The 19,689-nt window shown below is 40.0% G+C and overlaps 1 protein-coding gene across 1 annotated transcript in view; it reads left to right on the top strand.

Annotated features, from left to right (window-relative positions):
* Positions 1–19,689, top strand: part of CSMD3 (CUB and Sushi multiple domains 3) — a 787,235-nt gene that overhangs the window by 451,835 nt on the left and 315,711 nt on the right. Inside the window, exon 12 of the mRNA XM_063131067.1 lies at positions 4,271–4,383. Within this exon, the coding sequence (XP_062987137.1) occupies positions 4,271–4,383 (113 nt within the window). The remainder of the gene's footprint in view (positions 1–4,270; positions 4,384–19,689) is intronic.

Raw genomic sequence — 19,689 nt, 5'->3', positions numbered from 1 at the left:
TTCTCAGGGGTTGGGAGGGGAAGATGTTTCCTATGGCAGGGAAGTCAGGAATCATTCATCCAGGGGAATGACTATCTGTCACATGACATATCAAGATATGCATATGCTGTTTCCAGTCTAATGACTTTCTAAATCGTAGGTCTGTCAGCTCTCAACAATACAGAGGCAGTTAGAGAAGTCAGACTTAATTTTATCTTTTGGCTTCTTTTCCTAAATGATCTGTATGTGTTGATGCTTTTATTTCTCTATGGTTACCAATCGGATAACCCTTCTTTTGTTTGTTTTTGTTTTGATGCTCCAAACTGGCTAAGTTCCAGAAGTGCATTATTATTATTATTATTATTATTATTATTATTATTATTATTATTATTATTATTATATTTATATAGCACCAGCAATGTACATGGTGCTGTACAGAGTAAAACAATAAAATAGCAAAACCCTGCCGCATAGGCTTACATTCTAATAGAATCATAATAAAACAATAAGAAGGGGAAGAGAATGCACCAAACAGGCACAGGGTAGAGTAAAACTAACAGTATAAAAGTAAGATCAAAATCAAGTTTTAAAAGCTTTAGGAAAAAGAAAAGTTTTTAGCTGAGCTTTAAAAGCTGCGGTTGAACTTGTAGTTCGTAAATGTTCTGGAAGAGAGTTCCAGGCGTAAGGGGCAGCGGAAGAAAATGGATGAAGCCGAGCAAGGGAAGTAGAGACCCTTGGGCAGGCGAGAAACATGGCATCAGAAGAGCGAAGAGCACGAGCGGGGCAATAGTGTGAGATGAGAGAGGAAAGATAGGAAGGAGCTAGACTGTGAAAAGCTTTGTAGGTCAACAGGAGAAGTTTATATTGGATTCTGAGGTGAACTGGAAGCCGATGTAGAGATTTCAGAAGTGGAGTAACATGGTCAGAGCGGCGAGCCAAGAAGATGATCTTAGCAGCAGAGTGGTGGATAGAAACCAACGAACTGATGTGAGAAGAAGGAAGGCCAGTGAGAAGAAGGTTGCAGAAGTCCAACCGAGAAATAATGATATGACAATTATGGGTTTGAAGAGAAGAAGGGATTTGGTAATACTAAGTCAAAATTACCCCCAATTTCATTACCCCACTTGCTGGCAATGTTTTGGGGGCATTGTTTGGGATGGTGGGATAACAGTTAGCCAGTCATATCAGCATTTGTGGCAGCTGCACTTCTGCCAGCGATTGGGTTACTCCCAATTTTTCCCCATCCAGAAATGCCTCACAATGATGCTATGCCATCATGTAGAACCATTCAGAACCTTCTAGAATATGTGGGACTGTGTGATGTCTTCTTTGCCCTGGGGTGGCTCCAAATCTGTGCTGCATCAGTTAGATGATGCAGCTGTGTGTTCAAAGCCACTCCGGGGCAAAGAACTGAAGATATATGACTGAAAAGTCAAACTGTAGCACCAGTCTGTCCTCACTTAGGAGCTGCTCCATAACCGATCCGGGGGCATTCAAGAAAGATGGCGACCCTTGATTGATAGCCCTCCACCGGGGCAGGGGACTGGCCCATGAGCAGAATGGCTGACGGAATGCCCCACGCTACCTTGCCATGAAGAGAAAAGTTTAGGAAAATACATTATTTTCTTCCCATGACCTGCCTCCTCCTCCTCGCCCTATATTTTTTCTTTTCTCTTTTCTTGTCTCAGGTAGGGATGGGGGAGGCAGCAGATGACCATCGTAAACTCTGTGATTTCACCTTGGTGTGGGGATTATATGGCACAACCCTGCAGGAGCAAAAGTGTGGATTTGGGGGGAATGTGGCACCAACATAGCGCTGTGAAGACAACCCCTGTGACAAAGAGAGGAAAAGAAAGAAAGAACGACAGCCACTAGTTACCGGAAGGAGGCTTGAAGGACTTTGTACTTCTTCCTAGCATTATCTCTAAAGAGATCCCTAGCTTGGAGTAAAATTATCATCAGCATCATCACCACTTTTAATTAGTATGTTGCTTTTCCACACAATGTACCCAAAGTGGCTCACAACATAAGAACAGCAATACAAAACCAAGAATGCATCAATACATCCATTGCAATAATACATCCTCTTCCATGTTCTGCGCATTCATTCTGGTGTAGTTCTTGAGGCTTCAGAAGAGACAAAGACCCTTTCTACATGTAAGGGTTATCCCAGGAAAATGGAGGGGTCGTACCTGCCTGCTTCCGGGATCCCCTGTGTGTCATTTGCATGCACAGGGATGATCCACTGACTATCCCTGGAAAAAAGGCAGGTGTAGAAATGGCTAAAGGGAGTGATTGGTAATAGTAATTAGGAACTATCAGTGTGTTAATTTTCTTGGTGCCTGTTTGGTAAGAATATGTGATAACAACACCTACTCTGGGGATGGGAGCACTACATAAATCTCTACTGTAGTGTGCTATACCTGTGAAAGTTCCCTGCTATCTGGAGGTAGTGAATTCACATACAGATGCTCTCATTAATTGCAAACTTACTGATCTATTATGTATATATAATGACAGAAACTTTGCCTGATGGTAGTAATGCTATTGGTACTATTTCCATCTGGGAGTATGTATGTATGAACTTTTAAAAAAGCAGAATATATAAAAGAGAATCTAAGATGGCTAGAGAAGGGTGTTCTGGAAATATTCACAGTAAAGTGCATCCTTCAGAGCTCACATTAGCAATACAGAACATAGGCGGGTTTCCATAACACAGCCTCCTGTTGCACTCCTGCTTACCTGGATTGGAGCTCTACAATGTAATTTCAGGTGGGACACCGAGGGGCACATCGGAAGTATCACTTCTTCCATTGTTCAAATCTTGGTTTGGGCAAAAGAGGTCCAAGACTTTTCAGAGAAAATAGAACTGAAAACCTTGAAGGGATGGTGGGATAGATGAAGGGAATGAGTGGGTTGGTTAAGTTGGGAATTAGGAATATGATGTGAACATTTATCTTTAAGCTACTGTTTAAATCTTCAATAAATAATATATATTTAACAAGAAAGGCTCCTGTTTTTTGTTGATATTAGCCTCATGAAGTTGTTAAGTTGTATGCAATGCATCCATCAGCAGAACTGAAACACGGGTAGAATAGATTCTCCCTTCACCTGATCTCTATATCTACCCTGAATATTGGGGGACCTTCTTGAACTAATTCGGGGAGTGTGCAGGGGTTGCAGACGAGGAGGAAAGAAAGGCAGGGGAAGTCTGCTTGTATGACATTGGGCCTGTTTAGAAGAAACCTTAACTCTACTGGTTAAAGGTTTTGTTTAAGCAGCAGGGTTTAAGGTGTCGCATGGAATGCATTTTGCTTAACCCTGGTCACTTTCTAACCTCAGTCAGACTGTCTGCAGCAGGGTTAGTGGCTCTAACCATGGCTTAAAGTGTTGTGTGCCACAACATGGCTTGTGGTTGGTGCTAACCCGAAAGAACCAGTTTCTCTAACCACAGTCCCTGAAGTGTCGTCTTAACCATGTCCAATGAATGTAGCACAGTGTAAGGAGCAATCTTTGGGGGGCTACACAGTGTAGCATGAAGACCTGCCCTTTTACGAGCCAGAACTGTCCCCACCACCAAAAATTGGGTTACCTGTGCAACATTGCAGCTAAGCCATTTATTCAAAGGGCAGCTCTTCTGCTCCTCCCTTACAAACATAACATATGTGTTCTACCTCTCAGCACCCACCTATGTCATCCGGCACACAAGTTTCCCTCAAGGGAAAAAAGTACAACTGAATTGAGAGGGTTTGGTATGGAATGCATGAAATGATCTGCCCGGTATGAATGGCCAGGCCATTGGGCAGGATGTTTGACATGCGGCACAATCTCATGCGGCACATCTTGCCAGGAGTGAAGAGAGGTTTATTGCCTTCTGTGGGACAGTTCCACATTCTGTTCTGTATATCTGGGCTACCTGCATGATTGTATCCTAGGTGAGGTCCTCATCATCTATCAGTGTTTAGATTCATTTGAATCTCTTAGGTACTATTGTGATAATGCGATGACAATCTAGACATTACAATTTCATCACTAAGCTAGTTCTTACCTTTCTTTTTAAGCCTACGTGATAATTGGGAAAAAATACCAGGTTACCATCATGTTTGTTATATAGAACTTAAAGACTTCCAGCTTATGGGATCTCTCTCTTTGTGGCTTTTTCAAGTGTCTCCGCTGCCATGGTGTTGTAGTCCTTGGAGTGCTGTAACCAAGATCTCTTGCTTCCTTTTTAATATCTCTTTATTTGAAGCCAATTTCCAGCTAATGGAATTTTTATTTTGTTTATGATTAGGTTAACAGGAAGCTTTGTGCCAGATTTAATTGTCAGCATGAACAATCAGATGTGGCTGCACCTTCAAACTGATGAAAGTGTGGGCTCAATTGGCTTCAAAGTTAACTACAAAGGTAACTATAATCTATAAGAGATGCATCTAAAAGGACCTGAATGCAAGTCTCGGCTGTCTAGAATATTAATAGCCTATTTGCTGTTTTGTGGTGAAGATGTTTTGCTTTGTTATGGGCACAGAGTTTTCAAGGACACACTGAACTAATACAACAAATTATTCTATTACAAAGTCTTATTAAAAGCAGATGTGAATGGATGCCTGTAGTTTGACTGCCCTCTGCCAGAAAGGTTCAGCAAAGGGGAGAAACTTAAAAGCTGTTGTCCGAAATATTTGAGACCTATGAACTCAAATGACTGAAATACACAACTCATTAAGCATAAAAAGGAATGAGGTGGACAGCATATTTGAACAAATGCAGGGAATATTTAGTAGATGTGTTGTCTTCTTCTTCTTCTTCTTCTTCTTCTTCTTCTTCTTCTTCTTCTTCTTCTTCTTCTTCTTCTTCTTCTTCTTCTTCTTCTTCTGGAAGAACCATGAGCAGTGCTGTAAATATTCTTGGGAACTAGCCTATTGTTTCTCTGTGGTATATATATTGAGGTATAGGACGAACAGTGGAAAGGGACCTGGAGGATTTGCTTCTAAACAGCTATGTGAATTATTGATCCTGTACAGTCTACCTGGTTATATTTCTCTCTCAGTTGCTCGAAGGTTATGGGTATAGAAATTTATCCTTACTTGAAGTGTAAAAGCTATACGGATGACCGGTGACAAAATTTAAGTCAGGAACACAACTCTCAAAACAGCAAGTCTTGAAAACAAGTTGGTGAATCAGGGGAACAATATTAAATACAGCCCACTCCATCACTCCTTAATGGAGTAAAACTCTTTGTAGTTGTAAAGAAGAGATTTCTAGGGATGCTCTTTAATGCTGTTTCACCCACGCTGCCTCAGCTAAGGCTGGATTTTGGCAAGCGTAGGCTTCAGGCTTTTCAGTTCCATTTTTCTCTGAAAAGTCTTACTCTAAGGGCTAATCTATACCAAGCAGGATATTCCACTATGAAAGCAGTATGAAAGCGGTATATAAAAGGCAGGAGCCACACTACTGCTTTATAGATGTATTGAAGTACATTGACAACTGCTGGGGCCCATTGACACAGACCATATACCGCTTTCATACCACTATATTCTGCTTGGTGTGGCTCCTGTCTTTTGCATACCACTTTCATACTGCTTTCATAGTGGAATATCCTGCTTGGTGTAGATTAGCTCTAAGATTATTAAGTATGAGATCTATGTATTAGCACAGTTTAATTCTTGGCTCAAAAACTCTTTATGAGAATGTAATTGGGTTTTTTTTGTGTGTGTGTGTCTGTACTGAGTAGACAGTGTCTTGTTATACCACTTGTGTGCTGTTATATTCTTGCTTATGTGACTGGTGTCAAGGATATCAAATTGCTAGATGTAGAAACTAGATGACAAGTGCAGTTTGAAATTCCCCAAAACCATGAAAGAATAAAGATGAAAGCATCAGCTTTGGTTAGTATTCAGTACCCTCCAGTGGACTTGTTCTCTATGTATTCAAAGAATTCTGGGGTAGCTGTAGTGGGGAATTCTTTGCCGTGCATGGCTTCCAGAGCATTAGCTGAATTGCTACACTCTAATCAATGCATTGCGCATGGCTTAACTTTGTTAAATTTCTACTTTGTTAAATTTGTCTGCATAAATTTCGGGTACATATTTTTCACACTTTTGTGCTAGTGAAGGAAAGAGTCCTTTTCTATTCCTGAGTTCGTAGAATGTATACAATGTATTTTAACACAAGAGTGTCTTATGTTCAATTGACAGGAAAAGAATAATGATTTTTACTTCTATTAAAAACAAAAACAAAAACCCATCACCATCACTTGTCTTCTGGGACGTGTTACAAAAAAAAACCTGTCAGGAAGACTGATGTAAATTAAATTATTATTATTATTATTATTATTATTATTATTATTATTATTTTTATTTATTTATTTATATAGCACCATCAATGTACATGGTGCTGTACAGAGTAAAACAGTAAATAGCAAGACCCTGCCGAATAGGCTTACATTCTAATTTGTTTAGATGAATAGTATTTATCATTTTCAGGCGTTATGATTTGGAAGCTTTCTCTTTTCAAACTTTAAACCTGTGAAGAAAATGTATGGTTATAGGCAGCATTTTATGTGTTTTTAATCTGCCCAGGGATTAGTTATTATTGGGAAGATTGAAAATATAATAAATAAATACATGCGCGTGCCATATATACTATTCTCTCAGGATGGACTCTAATGTCTGTACAGTCTGTCACTTGTTTCTCTGGGGACATGGGATCTAGAAAGGAAGAGAAAAATCAGGTGGATTCAAACAACCATTTGTTTTAATAAACTGAGTTTATTTGGTTATGCACATGTTTTTCTTGCCTTCCAAATTTATCTCCCAAACTTCCTTAGGTTAATTACCAGGTGACCTCTCAGATTGGGACAAGAAATTCACAAAAGAGGTATCTTTCATTATGTCAACCAAAAGGATTTGAATTCTTTTGGAATTTTATTCTCCCATTCCTACAAGGTGGTGTATACCATGAAACAATACCAATCCTTTTAAATGTATCTTTTCATCTTGTTCCTCTTACTACAATCTCAATTTCAGTTTCTCCATTAAGGCTACATGCCAAACCTTACTGTACCAATTTGGTAGCGTAGCGCCATCTTCATTTCCTGAGAGTGTGTCTAAGTTACACCTAAGTTCCAGAGACCTTAATGGGAAATGAAGTTGGCAGAGGTAGGACACTCAACGGACACCAAGGAAGGGTCTCTAGGGGCACCCTGGTGCCCATTGGCACAGTGTTACCTACGCCAGCTGTAGATACTGAAAATGTCAAATTATATGACTATGTAATCAAGACAGTGAAATATAGACTTAGTTAATGTATTACTAGGGACTCAGTTCAGCAACATTTGTGAAGACTGTCTAGCGGTATTCCAGGAAGATTTAATGAATCACAAATTTTATTATTTAATTAATGTTCTAAATAGGGGAGTTGAAATAACTTGTTCATTCCTTCAGCTCACAGCTATTTAATGTAGTTGGAAAGCAGTGTAGCAGATATAATGTTTTCAGCTGGAAAATAACTTGCCATTAAAAAAAAAAAAGTATAGCGTTCCGTGGGTCTTCATACTGAGCGGAGGACAGTTCTGAATCTTAAATATAGTGCTACAATAAATGTGACTAAATTAGCACCTAAAAAACTATTTAACATTATTGTATTGTTAGTTATAGTGATATAAGAATTCTCAGTTATTCTTTTAAATCCATAAGATTTAATGGACACTAAGGAAAATATGAGAGCTTTGTTCCATGTATCAAGGAAAAGTTCAAAAAATTAACAAATCTATAAGTAATGAGGTGATATAATATGGTAATGAAAAAGGAAGTAATGAGAAGAAATTGAATAAAAGTAGGTTAGATGGGCTACTAATGTATTACTGTAACCTGCATAGATATAGTAAGTTTCCTTATGGTTCCTGAAGCCACAATATCTGGTGTATTTCAAACTAAGGATAGGGAGAAATTTGTTCAGTTTGCATTTTTATGTAAACATACCAAATATACACCACCTACATACATAAGTACACAAATAAGAATGCACTTAATTACATATTGATGTGGACAAAAGAAAATTATGATTTAAATGTGCAAATAATATAGACTGGAAATAGATAGATTTGTCTATCTTTAATGCCCAATTGAGAACAGCAGCAAATAACAAGAAGAAGAAGAAGAAGAAGAAGAAGAAGAAGAAGAAGAAGAAGAAGAAGAAGAAGAAGAAGAAGTCGTCAAGTACTGCCAGGACTTGTTTTGGAGCAAGAATGTACGTTGTGGCTGAAAGGAATAGGTCTTTAGTCTAGTGGTTGGACTAGTTGATCTTCAACGTTTCTACCATTCATGTATTTCTTGTGGGACTAATTAAGGAAAAATAAAATAGGTTGAACATGGACGGAAACACCCAAAGATTAAAAAGCAGTTGCACAATCCAGATTTAAACCCATATAACGATATCTATTCCATCCTGTTTGATGAATCAAATATTGAGCTTCTTCAGATGAGCATTTTATCGCACACTCGTGACTGGCTACTCACGGTTCTTCGCAGGGCATTTTGACGACATAGCAATTCTCCCACACGTCTCCAGCTCCTTCTGTTCTTTTTTCCGTCACAAAATAAGACCCAGAAAATCTGATTTTTGGGGGACTATAACAAAACTTGCCAACATTTCCTACTGTGTGCGATTGAATGGGCCATGTGGTCATTCCTTGCGTCCTTTTTCTTCCACATGTGAAGAAAGAGGAAACTGCTCATCCCTATTGTGGAACAGCAGCAGGAGGCAAAGCAATGGTAAGGAAACACGATTCCCCACCGCCCCCCAGCCTGATGATCCTCATATTCATACAAAGTTACACTTAAGTTCCATTGAAATCAATGGGATTAAATCACAACTAACTTAAACCAAAATTATTTAAATGGAAATTAAGTGCACCAGGTTACCTTTTGATTGGGCCCATGAAATATTGATTCTGGAAAGATGAACCCTGTGTATATAAAAGGATGGCATAAAGAAAAAGTTTAATATACACTCTTTGTTTTAAAGTGAACAAAATGCCAAATTGTGGCAGGTAGTATCTCAAATGTTTCCTTTTCATATCAAGTGACTTTGTAACACCCCGTCAAAGGCAACCTGATGTTTTAACCATTCTCCCCTAGGCTTTCAAAACAAAGGCAATAAGTAATAAATAGCATTTGGTATGCCAGCATGGTGCATTGTTGCCTACTGAAGTACTGTGCGCATAATACTGAAAGCTGCACAGAGAAGAGTTTAACCTCTGGGCATCGTTCCCCCACCCACAAAATGCAAAATGTTTATAAAATGTAATAAGAATAGTCAAAATGCTGTAAGGCAGCTTTTCTATAACTTTGTGCAAACTGAATCGCTTGATCAGTCATAACATATGTACAACACCATGCAAGGTGCCAAGTCAATTAAGCCACTAATTGACTGTTTTCAAAAGAGGCAGATGGCGGAGGACATTTTATTCACTTGGAATTTTCTTAGGAACCACACCTATTGGTGATTTATCCAACAAGGAATTTAGGATATGTTCGCAATGTATTTTTTTTTTTGCTCCTGGGTCTATTATTATTATTATTATTATTATTATTATTATTATTATTATTATTGAAATGTGGTGACCTCTGGCTCCTATCCACAGTGGGGAAACCACCATCCCAAATAACGCTGCCTTACAGGTGTTGTGAAAACCCTAAAAAAAATGAGTGGATGAATTTGGAAAAGAACTATTCTTGCTTAATCAGGAAGATAGGCACTCTTGGTCCATCTGGCTCAAAGTTCTGCTTATCTCCCTTGAATAATTTTTAAAAAGTAGACTGGTGTCAGCTGTTACTATTAGTTATTTCTCCCAGATTAAGATTCTGTGTGGGGTAGTTACGGGACTATGTAACCACTCAAAAGAGTGGTTCTTACACAGTTAAACGGTAATTTTAAAATCCTCATAATTTACACAGGCTGTTTATTGTTTTTTGTGTAAGCAAGTTTAATACTCAGGCTGAAAAACTGCAGACCTGAAAACAGTCATGCAAATGTTTGTTTTTCCTTCAAATGTAGAACGATCAGTACTATTTCCAGGACCAAATTGGAAAATGTGCATGTAACTTTGGCCGTAGCTAGACCTAACGTTTATCCCTGGATCTTCCAGGGGTCAAACCTGTTCATCTAGGTGACACACAGGGGATCCAGTGCTCAGGCAGGGGCGAACCCTGGATGATCCCAGAATAAACTTTAGGTCTAGCTGTGGCCTTAAATTCCCTGATGCCATAGGAAGAGGTGACTGTAGTTTCTTACTTCCCATTTCTCCCTTACTTCTGTATGCTCCCCCCAACTCCTACTGTGCAGAATTTCTGGAGTTCAATTGGTTATGTTAGGTAGGAGGGAGGATAGGGAATAAGATTGGGAGAAGAATGGAAACGAGAATCGGTGTGTGCCACTTTGTCTACCGAGCTGGGTAAGAAAATGCACATTCTCAGGGTTCCAAACTAGTGATCATACTTTCTGGGAATCAAAGTATCAGTAGTAATAGAAGGGAGTAGATCGTTTAATGTAGGCAATGAAACACACCTTAACTAACATGTATTTCTCTTTATAGAGAGCTGTGCTTGTCCTTGTAGAGCCCTTGTATAGGAGACTTCAGCCTAATCTACACCTGCAGCCCTTTGGGGAGAGGAGAGGGATGATTGCGGGGTTTCCAGCTTCCGAGATCATCCTCCATGGGCCACATGTCAGCGAGTTCTCCCAGAATTAAAGGAGAACCGTCCCAGGCAATGTTTTTTGTTTGTTTATTTTACTACTCCTGATGCTTGCATAAGAGCAGAGTTGCGATCCTGTGCAAAGCTGTGATTTTTTTTAATAAAAAAAATGACAACAACAAACACGCTTGGCACTAGAAGATGAAGAGACCCATCCGAAACATGGCAAAAATGCTCTTCCCTCACCCCTGATACCCATGGGCTCACCCCTGTTGACCTGTTTGCTGGTCCCCACTACTCGCGAGGAACAGCGACGACCTCTGGAAGGGGGGCACCCCCCCCACAGACCTCTGGATTGTCCTGAGAGAGGGGGAAAAAAACAGGTGGAAAGCAGTCAGTGATAACTGAGTGGTTGTCTCTGGATCACCACGGGAGCAGCTGTGCATCATGTGACCTAGTAGGGATGACCTCGATACTATCTTGGGATAAATGGCAGGTGTAGATTAGGCCTCTATTTCCTGAATCAGGGTTTTGCAAATGAAATTGAATTGTCAATTCACTGGTTTTATCCTGGTACGTGGACACGAATTCTAGTCTGAAGCTCAGACTGGTTTCAGAGATGAGACCCACTCCTCTTCTAGCCTGAGGACGGAACAGGATTGACTGCACATTTTGATCCAGCAAAAATTTGAGGTTTATTGTCCTGAATGTATTTAATAATGAGACAAAGGCATCCTACTTGTGTTCAGAGGCTCTGGAGTTGAGCCATGGAAATGTAAGCAAGTGCTACATTTTGATAAAGAGTTTTGCTGAAAATATATCCTACTCTTTATCTGCTCAGGGGAAAAGGGTAGGATATAATTTTTCTCTATTACTACTTCACATGCTCTGGAGATGTTTCCTGGCATTGAAATGAAAACAAATGTTTTTTTTATTTCTGAGGTTGGAATCCTAGTGCTCCTCTAAATGAGTAATTTATTGCACTCTCGTAATTGGCCATTCACACAAGTTTTTGCATTGATATCATAATGTCGGAAACAACCAGGACGTCTCCCATGGAATCCTCCAGAAATCCTGGGATAAAAAGAACCACCTTTAAAGTGCTAATAGCCTGGAAACAGCAGGATCTTCTTCCACTAGATGGCACCATCTTAATAGAGCCCCATCGAACTGAATGGAGGGGAAGTATTCATTTCAAACCCCTTGTAGCTCTTCTTGTCCTGTGTATTGCAGCCATTAACAATCATGCCAAAGGACCAGGAGGCACAAAAGCCCTGGATAAACAACATGATTTCCTTTAATGTAGAGATGCTCCAAGACTTCAAGACTCTATCCATGCTCTGAATTCTTTAGTACAGATGCGGTTTCCTCTTGTACTTTTTGCACATCTCTATAAGTCTAGAAGAATAAATGTATTAGTATTAAAACTATGACATTTGTTCTGTGACCCCAAAGGGATGTTAGAGTTGCTTTTATTCACATTTTATTTGTAAAAGATAAATCCAAGAAACTAGATTCTTAGGTTTGGGTTAAAGATTCTTTATAAAAAGCCTGACTTTGTTCATTTGTTTTTACCTTGTCAATGCTAAACACCTTTCCCCTACTATTGAAAGAGAGTAAACATTTCTTGTAACTAACAGCTGACACCATTGCAAGTATCTGATAACTGTCTAAATAATTGTCGAGTTATTCCTTCAAGAGCTCTTTGGTTTACTTTCTTGTTTATGCTGCCAACTAAAACCTTTTTTTTATTTTACTCTTTTGATTTCACATGTTCCTCTGGGTTTCTGTAAAGCCAATCTGTCTCACTGTTGTTAGAAATACTACTTTCTCTTTGTAAGCTCAATATGGTTGATGCTCAAGCGCCCTTGGCCATTGCAAGATCAAGCTGCTGCCTTCATGTTAGGTTTGTAAACACCATTCCTTAGCTCTGGACTCTCTTGAAGATGTTCCGTCAAAGTTATATAGTCACAAGTTAATTTCATTCCCTCCCTTTTGAGAAATGGTTAGGCAAGTTAATTTCATTCCCTCCCTCCCATGTGAGAAATGGCCAGGCAACAATGCCATTTCTTGCAGAAATAGACTCAGCTGAGAATCATGAAAGCTCCACCAGATGGCTATGTTGGAATAAAACAGAAAATGATGTACCGCTTCTGGGTCATACATAGAAATATTTTGCAGAGCAGTCCTCCAGCACTTTAATATAGTTATATAGAAAACAAAGATAAATTGCAAAGCAGCTCCAATAATCTCACGAACAACTAAGGGGCCATCTACACCAAGCAGGATATTCCACTATGAAAGCGGTATATAAAAGGCAGGAGCCACACTACTGCTTTATTGAAGTGCACTGTAGGATCTATGCTACTGCTTTAGAGTGGTACTGAAGTGCACTGACAACTGTTGGGGCCCATGACACATCTACACCAAGCAGTATACAGCACTATGAAAGTGGTATGAGAATGGTATATGGTGTGTGCCATGGGCCCCAACAGTTGTCAGTGCACTTCAATACCACTATACAGCAGTAGTGTGGCTCCTGCCTTTTATATACTGCTTTCATAACACTTTCATAGTGGAATATCCTGCTTGGTGTAGATGAGCCCTTAGAGTTATCATATTGTCCTTAAACCTGAAGCCATTTTGAATATTGATTGACCTTCTACCCTAGTGTTGCAGTCAATAAACTTTCAATATGATAGAAGAGTATTCAGTGCACCTGTGAACAAAACTCATGGTGTCTTGACAAGTGATGCTTCAGGAACACTTGAAATTCCCAAATGGGTGAAGTGCAGCACCACTTTAAGAACACAAGAAGTGCCATGCTGGATCAGACCAAGGCCTTAGCTAGACCTAAGGTTTATCCCGGGATCACCCCAGGGTCATCTCTGTTCATGCAAATGACACACAGGATATCGCGGGAGCAGGCAGGGACGACCCCAGGACGATCCCAGGATAAACCTTAGGTCTAGCTAAGGCCCAAGGGTCCATCTAGTCCAGCACTCTGTTCACACAGTGGCCAACCAGCCATCGGCCAGGACCAACAAAGCAGGACATGGTGCAGCAGTGCTTTCCTACCAGTTCTCCTCCCTTTCCAAGCAACCTACCTCAAATCTTTTCATTCTGAAGTAGGACAAGCAACTTCCATCACGGTTCACTAACTAGCACTTATTTCCTACTGGGTCTCATAGGGTTTATAGTTTTCTGTGTTTCCAAAATTGAATTGGGAGAGATTCATTCTTTTTTGATGGGCAACTTCTCTCTCTTCTAAATCAATTAACAACAACAACAACAACAAAACAACAACAACAAATTATTTTTACTCACCTCTCCCTCTGGATCGAGGCAGGGAACAACATTGAATCCAAAAATACTGTAAAATACATAAAACTGATTATCAACATATAAAACTAACAGATTATTAAAATAACAGTCAGACATCTTAAAATTTGGCTGGGTAGGCCTGCTGGAAGAGATCAATCTTTATGGCTTTCTTAAATTCGGAAAGACTGTTAAGTTGGTTAATCTTTCCTGGCAGCCCATTCCACAGTCTGGGAGCAACAGAAGAGAAGGTTCTCTGGTTGTCAGCCTAGTTTTGGCTGACTAGAGTAAATTCTTCCCAGAGGACCTGAGTGTGCAGGGCAGATTGTGCGGGGTAAGGTGATCCCACAGGTAACCTGGACCCAGACCATGTAGGGAAAGAAGCCTGGAATAAAGGCGAGTAAGGGGAGACATGGTAGAGATGAACAAAATTATGTATGGTGTGGTGAAAGTGGATGGGGAGACAATTTTTCTCCCTTTGTCATAATAGTAGAACCAAGGTTCATCCCAGGAAGTGGACTGCTGGGAGATTCAAGACAGATAAAGGGAAGTACTTTTCCACATAATGCATAGTTAAACTATGCCAATCACTACCACAAGATGTAGTGATGGCCACCAAATTGAATGGCTTTCAAAGGGGCCTAGACAAATGCCTGGAGGAGAAGGCTATCAATAGCTACTAGTCCTGATGGCTATATGCTTCTTCCAGTATCAGAGGCAGTATGCCTATATACACCAGCTGCTTGTGAACATAGGTGCTCTTAAACTCATGCCCAACATGTAGGTTTTCCACACGCAGCTGGTTGGCCCCTGTGAGAGTACTGAACTAGATGGACCCTTGGACTGATCCAGCACTGCTCCTCTTATGTTCTTGTGTTCTTAATTCTTGTGTTCTTAATTCAAAACTACACTCTCCATGATTCCCATCTGGAAATGACACATCTAAGCAGACTGATGAGTGTCATTTTCACGTAAGGATAGGGCTTAAGTTCGTGAAGGCTCCTTCCAGAGAGTGCACAAGATCTGCATATCAGATAGTCATCCACAGCAGCCTTGCAGATCAATAACAGCAGCCACAGCAGCAGCAGCACATTGTCAGAGCCATCACTGCCATCACTGCTGAAAGAGTTAGCCTGTCACATAAGTTCATCAAGATTTGTATTTTGCATGTGCTTGTGTCCACTGATAAGCTGTAAGGTGTTACTTCTCCCTTTGCATTCGGCAGAGCCGAAGTGTGAGTGGATTGTTACCTGCAGTGTTTTTGCATGATGTAAGTGCACATGGAGAGAAATTTCCTAATGAATGAGCTATTCCTCAGTCGTTTTGTGTTCTGTTAGGGGACTTCCAGGGTTGTAACAAGGGCAGCCTTTCTTAGGCCCATTCTGCACCTAAGGATTATCCCAGGAAAATGGAAGGATCATCTCTGCTTGCTCCAGGGATCCCCTGTGTGTCATTTGGATGCACAGGGATGATCCTGGGATGATCCCAGGGAAAAAGGCAGGTGTAGAAATAGCCTTATTAAACTTTTGTTGTGCCTCTGATACTCAGGCCTTAGCTAGACCTAAGGTTTATCCCGGGATCGTCCCGGGGTCATCCCTGCCTGCTCCCAGGATATCCTGTGTGTCATTTACATGAACAGGGATGACCCTGGGATGATACTGGGATAAACCTTAGGTCTAGCTAAGGCCTCAGTGGATCATGGAGGTTTTGATATACCTTTGCCATAAGACCTGCTCACAGAATCCTCTTCTCTTCATCCTCTGGGGTAAATAGATATCCAGGTTTTTGAACACCATTTTTGCCCTGGTCCACTGAGAAAAATCTGGCCATGCAAATTACAAATATGGATGTACATCTGGGTTCACATCCCATCTATGTTGTGATGGTCAGGCGAAAAGCTGAAGTGGTTGAAACGTGTCTTTTAATGCAAATAGGAATGCATGTTGGGGTCACTAATCACTACATATGACTATTTGCCTGCAACTGCAGGTGGATCAGATCCAGAGGTTTAATTGTAATAGCAATTTAGATAAACTGTAATTTGCATATATTAGTTGATAATTCTAGTGATGTAAATCTGCAGTATTTCCCCATATTCTTTGTACTCCTTTGCCTTACAGCAAGCTTTTTACTGCTGTTATAACCAGTGTCATATGATGTTTGTAGCTGTTCTGTTTTCTTTCGACAGAAGCAACCAGATGGACAAGTTACTTCTTTGGGGACTGAATCTGGTGCCATCCTGTCAAAATGCATTTGTATAGCAAATGACCATCCTATCTCCCTGGGGCTTAAGTGTGTCACCTACACACTGTGTCTGACCTCTAAGATTGGGACAAGGAATTCAAGAACAAAACCATTCCATTTTGAAAAGGGATTGACTCCTGCTAGGCCTACTATGCCAAAGCATTTTAGAGATAATGAAATTATCCAATAGAAGTCTTAAAAGTAACATAACGATTTCCATTCCCCAGCAATATTTGCACCTGTTACCCTGTTAATCCCTACTTTTTACACAGTTCTACTAAGAACATATATTAGTGTCATTTTATGCAAGCTTGCATCCATGTTTTACAGAAATGTTTGGCTGAAAGGGTCCAGAACTAAGTCAAAGCCACCTGTACACAAACACGATGAAAATATTGGCTCGTGTTATTCCAATGATACAGATGCTGCAAACAGAATCAGTTTGCCATGCTGGAGTTCCCTGGGAAGACAAGCAGTGTACTTAGCAGAATGACACAGATACAAATGATTAAAAGGTTTTAAAATCGTGCTTTATAGTTGTGGCACATTAATAGCAGTAACACCAACTCATCTGATGGGGTGTGTGTGTGTAAGTGTGTGTTTAGTATAGACATCTATGAATTTATCATGGCCCTCAAGAAAATTATGTTTGTTTTATTAGAAGAAAGAAAGCAATCTTCATACACCTCAGATCCTAAGCATGCTCATCTGGAAAACAATTCCATTGCTTTTAAGTAAGTAGATAGAATCAGAACGTAGAAAATAATAGGATGGGATGGAAGGGCCCTCACTGATGGAGATGAGCTCCTATAGCATGTGGCTTGTCTGCTGTGTAGGCCCCCAGTATGCTCATGGAAAGCTCTATGAATTTGAAATAGGACCCAAAGCAGGGTGTTGCGGGGGTGACCTTGGATCTGATGGATCCAAGTCCCTCATTCTGCTGAGAGGCCACAGGATCAGGCCCATTAATTACTTGAGCTTGGAGTAGTTAATTTCCCCCTCCCACTAAAATGAATGTGTGTGTGGTTGTGTGAGATGGTATGGGTGGGTGAGTGAGTGGGTATGGGTGTACAGTAGCTAGAAGACTAAAACAAAACAAAACAGTATCTTCCAACTTCTCGTCCTGGCTTGAGTGAGACTTTTGAAGTGGTAGATCATCCACCCATTCATTCTCCCCTACCCAATTTAGGATTGCTCCATCAGTTATCTGTTTAACATCTGCACTTCCAGGATACCTCAGTCAAAGCCAAGGGGTCATGCCTTTATTTCTGCCTTTGTTGTTGCAAAATATTAAAACTTTAAACATTAAAAATCAATATGCAAAATTTTAAAACATAAAAACAGACAGCATACAAAGATAATATCTATTTACAATCAACTTTGAGCTCTCAGCCAAAAATAGATCTGGGATCCATTAAAACTCGAGAAAGGTCTTGACCTGGCACCGAAAATATAACAATACTGTGCACAATATAACGATATTCTGAACTGCGATAAGAAGAGCCTGTTTCCCCCTCTCTGCCCCACAATGCATATTTAATAAATCATTCATGTTAGCTTGTCATATCCTCCAATGATGAAGAATTTCAAAGAGAGGTACAGTGGCAAAATGATGTTCTCTGACCCACCACAGGAAACTTTGCTAACATTTCAAAAAGAAATGGTTCTATTGGAGAAAAAGAAAAGTTTACAACTTTTCTTTATGATGTAATGTGGAAAAATGTCCTAAAACTTAATGTCCTTTGATTTACGAAGATCATGAGGAGTGAAAGAAAAAAAAAGTGAAACCTCAAACTGTTTTGATTCAAAAGGCGTATGCTTCAAAAGGTTATTGAAGTTTAGAAGCTTAGGGGCTAACAAACTATACATTAAATGCTAATGCATGCAAGAGAGTTCCAATGCTGTTTTATTTTTTAAAAAGATAAACAAGTTTGGGAAGAGAGAATATGGAGTGGAGAATCAGCGGGCAGGTGCATTTGAGGTGCTTAACTCTTCGTCTTCCTGCAGCTTCTCCACTCCTGATTGCCCTGTCCCCAAGTCTTTTCTGGGGTCCCAGATACAAATTATTGGAAGCTTTATCAGAAGTGGCTTCAACAGGGTCAACAATATAAGATACAGGGAAGGAGTAGACTTGGTTTTTAATTAATTTGTGGTATCTTGGAATCTAGCATACATTTGAGGGGGGTTGGGGTGTCTGTGAGGGTGGTGGGGAGGGAGAGGCCACCATAGGAGTAGTAATATTTCATATTTGCCTTGGTTTGGATGCCACAGCTTTGACAGAATTAGAGATGAATGTAGCCAGGGCACCGTCTGTTCCTGTTGTTTTGGATACTTTTCAGCTTGTGCAGCCTGAGGATGTTGACAAGCTGCTTGGAAGGCTGAGGCCTACTATTTACTCTTCAGATCCTCACAACTCCTAGCTAGTGATGTCTATCAGGGTTGGTTTTACAAAACGAATATTAGAAGTGGTCAATGCCTCATTAAGGGATGGGGCACATCCAGAAATCCTGAAGGAGGCAGTAGTATAAAAACTGTTGAAGAAGCCAGGTCTAGCTCCTGGCTATGGAATATTATCACAGTTTCAAATCCAGCATTTCTGAGCAAGGTCTTGGAGTAGGTAGTATCATGTTAGCTCCTGGCACTTTTGGATGACATGGATTAATTAGATCCGTTCCAGTCTGGCTTCTGGGCTGGGTTCAGGACAAAAACTTCCTTGGTCATCCTGGTGGATGACTTATGCTTTATATCTTCTACTTGTGTGGTTCCTATGGGGCTTCATCAGAATAAAATTTGCAAAGGTATAACTGAACAAATACGTCTTTAGTAAGAATTAAATTATTCAGATTAAACATGCAATAATTTCCCAATGCAAATAAATACAACAATTAGTCCCTCTGAGTCTTAACAAAAAATGGATTTTGTAGTGTTTGTGATATTCCCTTTCCTTAAGGCAAGCCAGGATTTCTGAATGACCTGAATTAAGCACAGATAATACATCCCTGGATTTGTGCTAGACAACGGCCAGTCTGCCTGTGGCTGCCTGCAAAGAAAAAACACTAAAAACAAAAACAAAAAAAAAACTATCTTCTAAGTCTTGCGTGCAACCAGATTCTAACGTCCAAGTGTCCCACATCTGTTGATGCAACAAATTTCTTGCTTGCAACTTTACAAGTGTCTTTAGTTTCCCCAAGTTGCTTAATGTTTCAGTGGTTCCCTTCATAGATTCCTTAACTTTAATCCACAGGTCAATCCACAATTAGTATTTCAAAAATTGTAGTTCAAACTATTAGCTCTGCAATAATAATATAATTATAACAAATATCAAAGATACAGAAATGATTCTCCATCCTGTTGCAATTCTCCTATACACAAATATCAAACTGATAAGATCCCATATGTCATAAATCAGTTCTCCATCATTCAGTTTCCCAACAAAATAATCTGATTCTTTTGT

This window comes from Elgaria multicarinata, chromosome 7 (assembly GCF_023053635.1).
Source record: "Elgaria multicarinata webbii isolate HBS135686 ecotype San Diego chromosome 7, rElgMul1.1.pri, whole genome shotgun sequence".
Classification (NCBI taxonomy): Eukaryota; Metazoa; Chordata; class Lepidosauria; order Squamata; family Anguidae; genus Elgaria; species Elgaria multicarinata.
The sequence above is the reverse complement of the archived record's forward strand: the minus strand, read 5'-3'. Positions and strand labels throughout refer to the sequence as shown.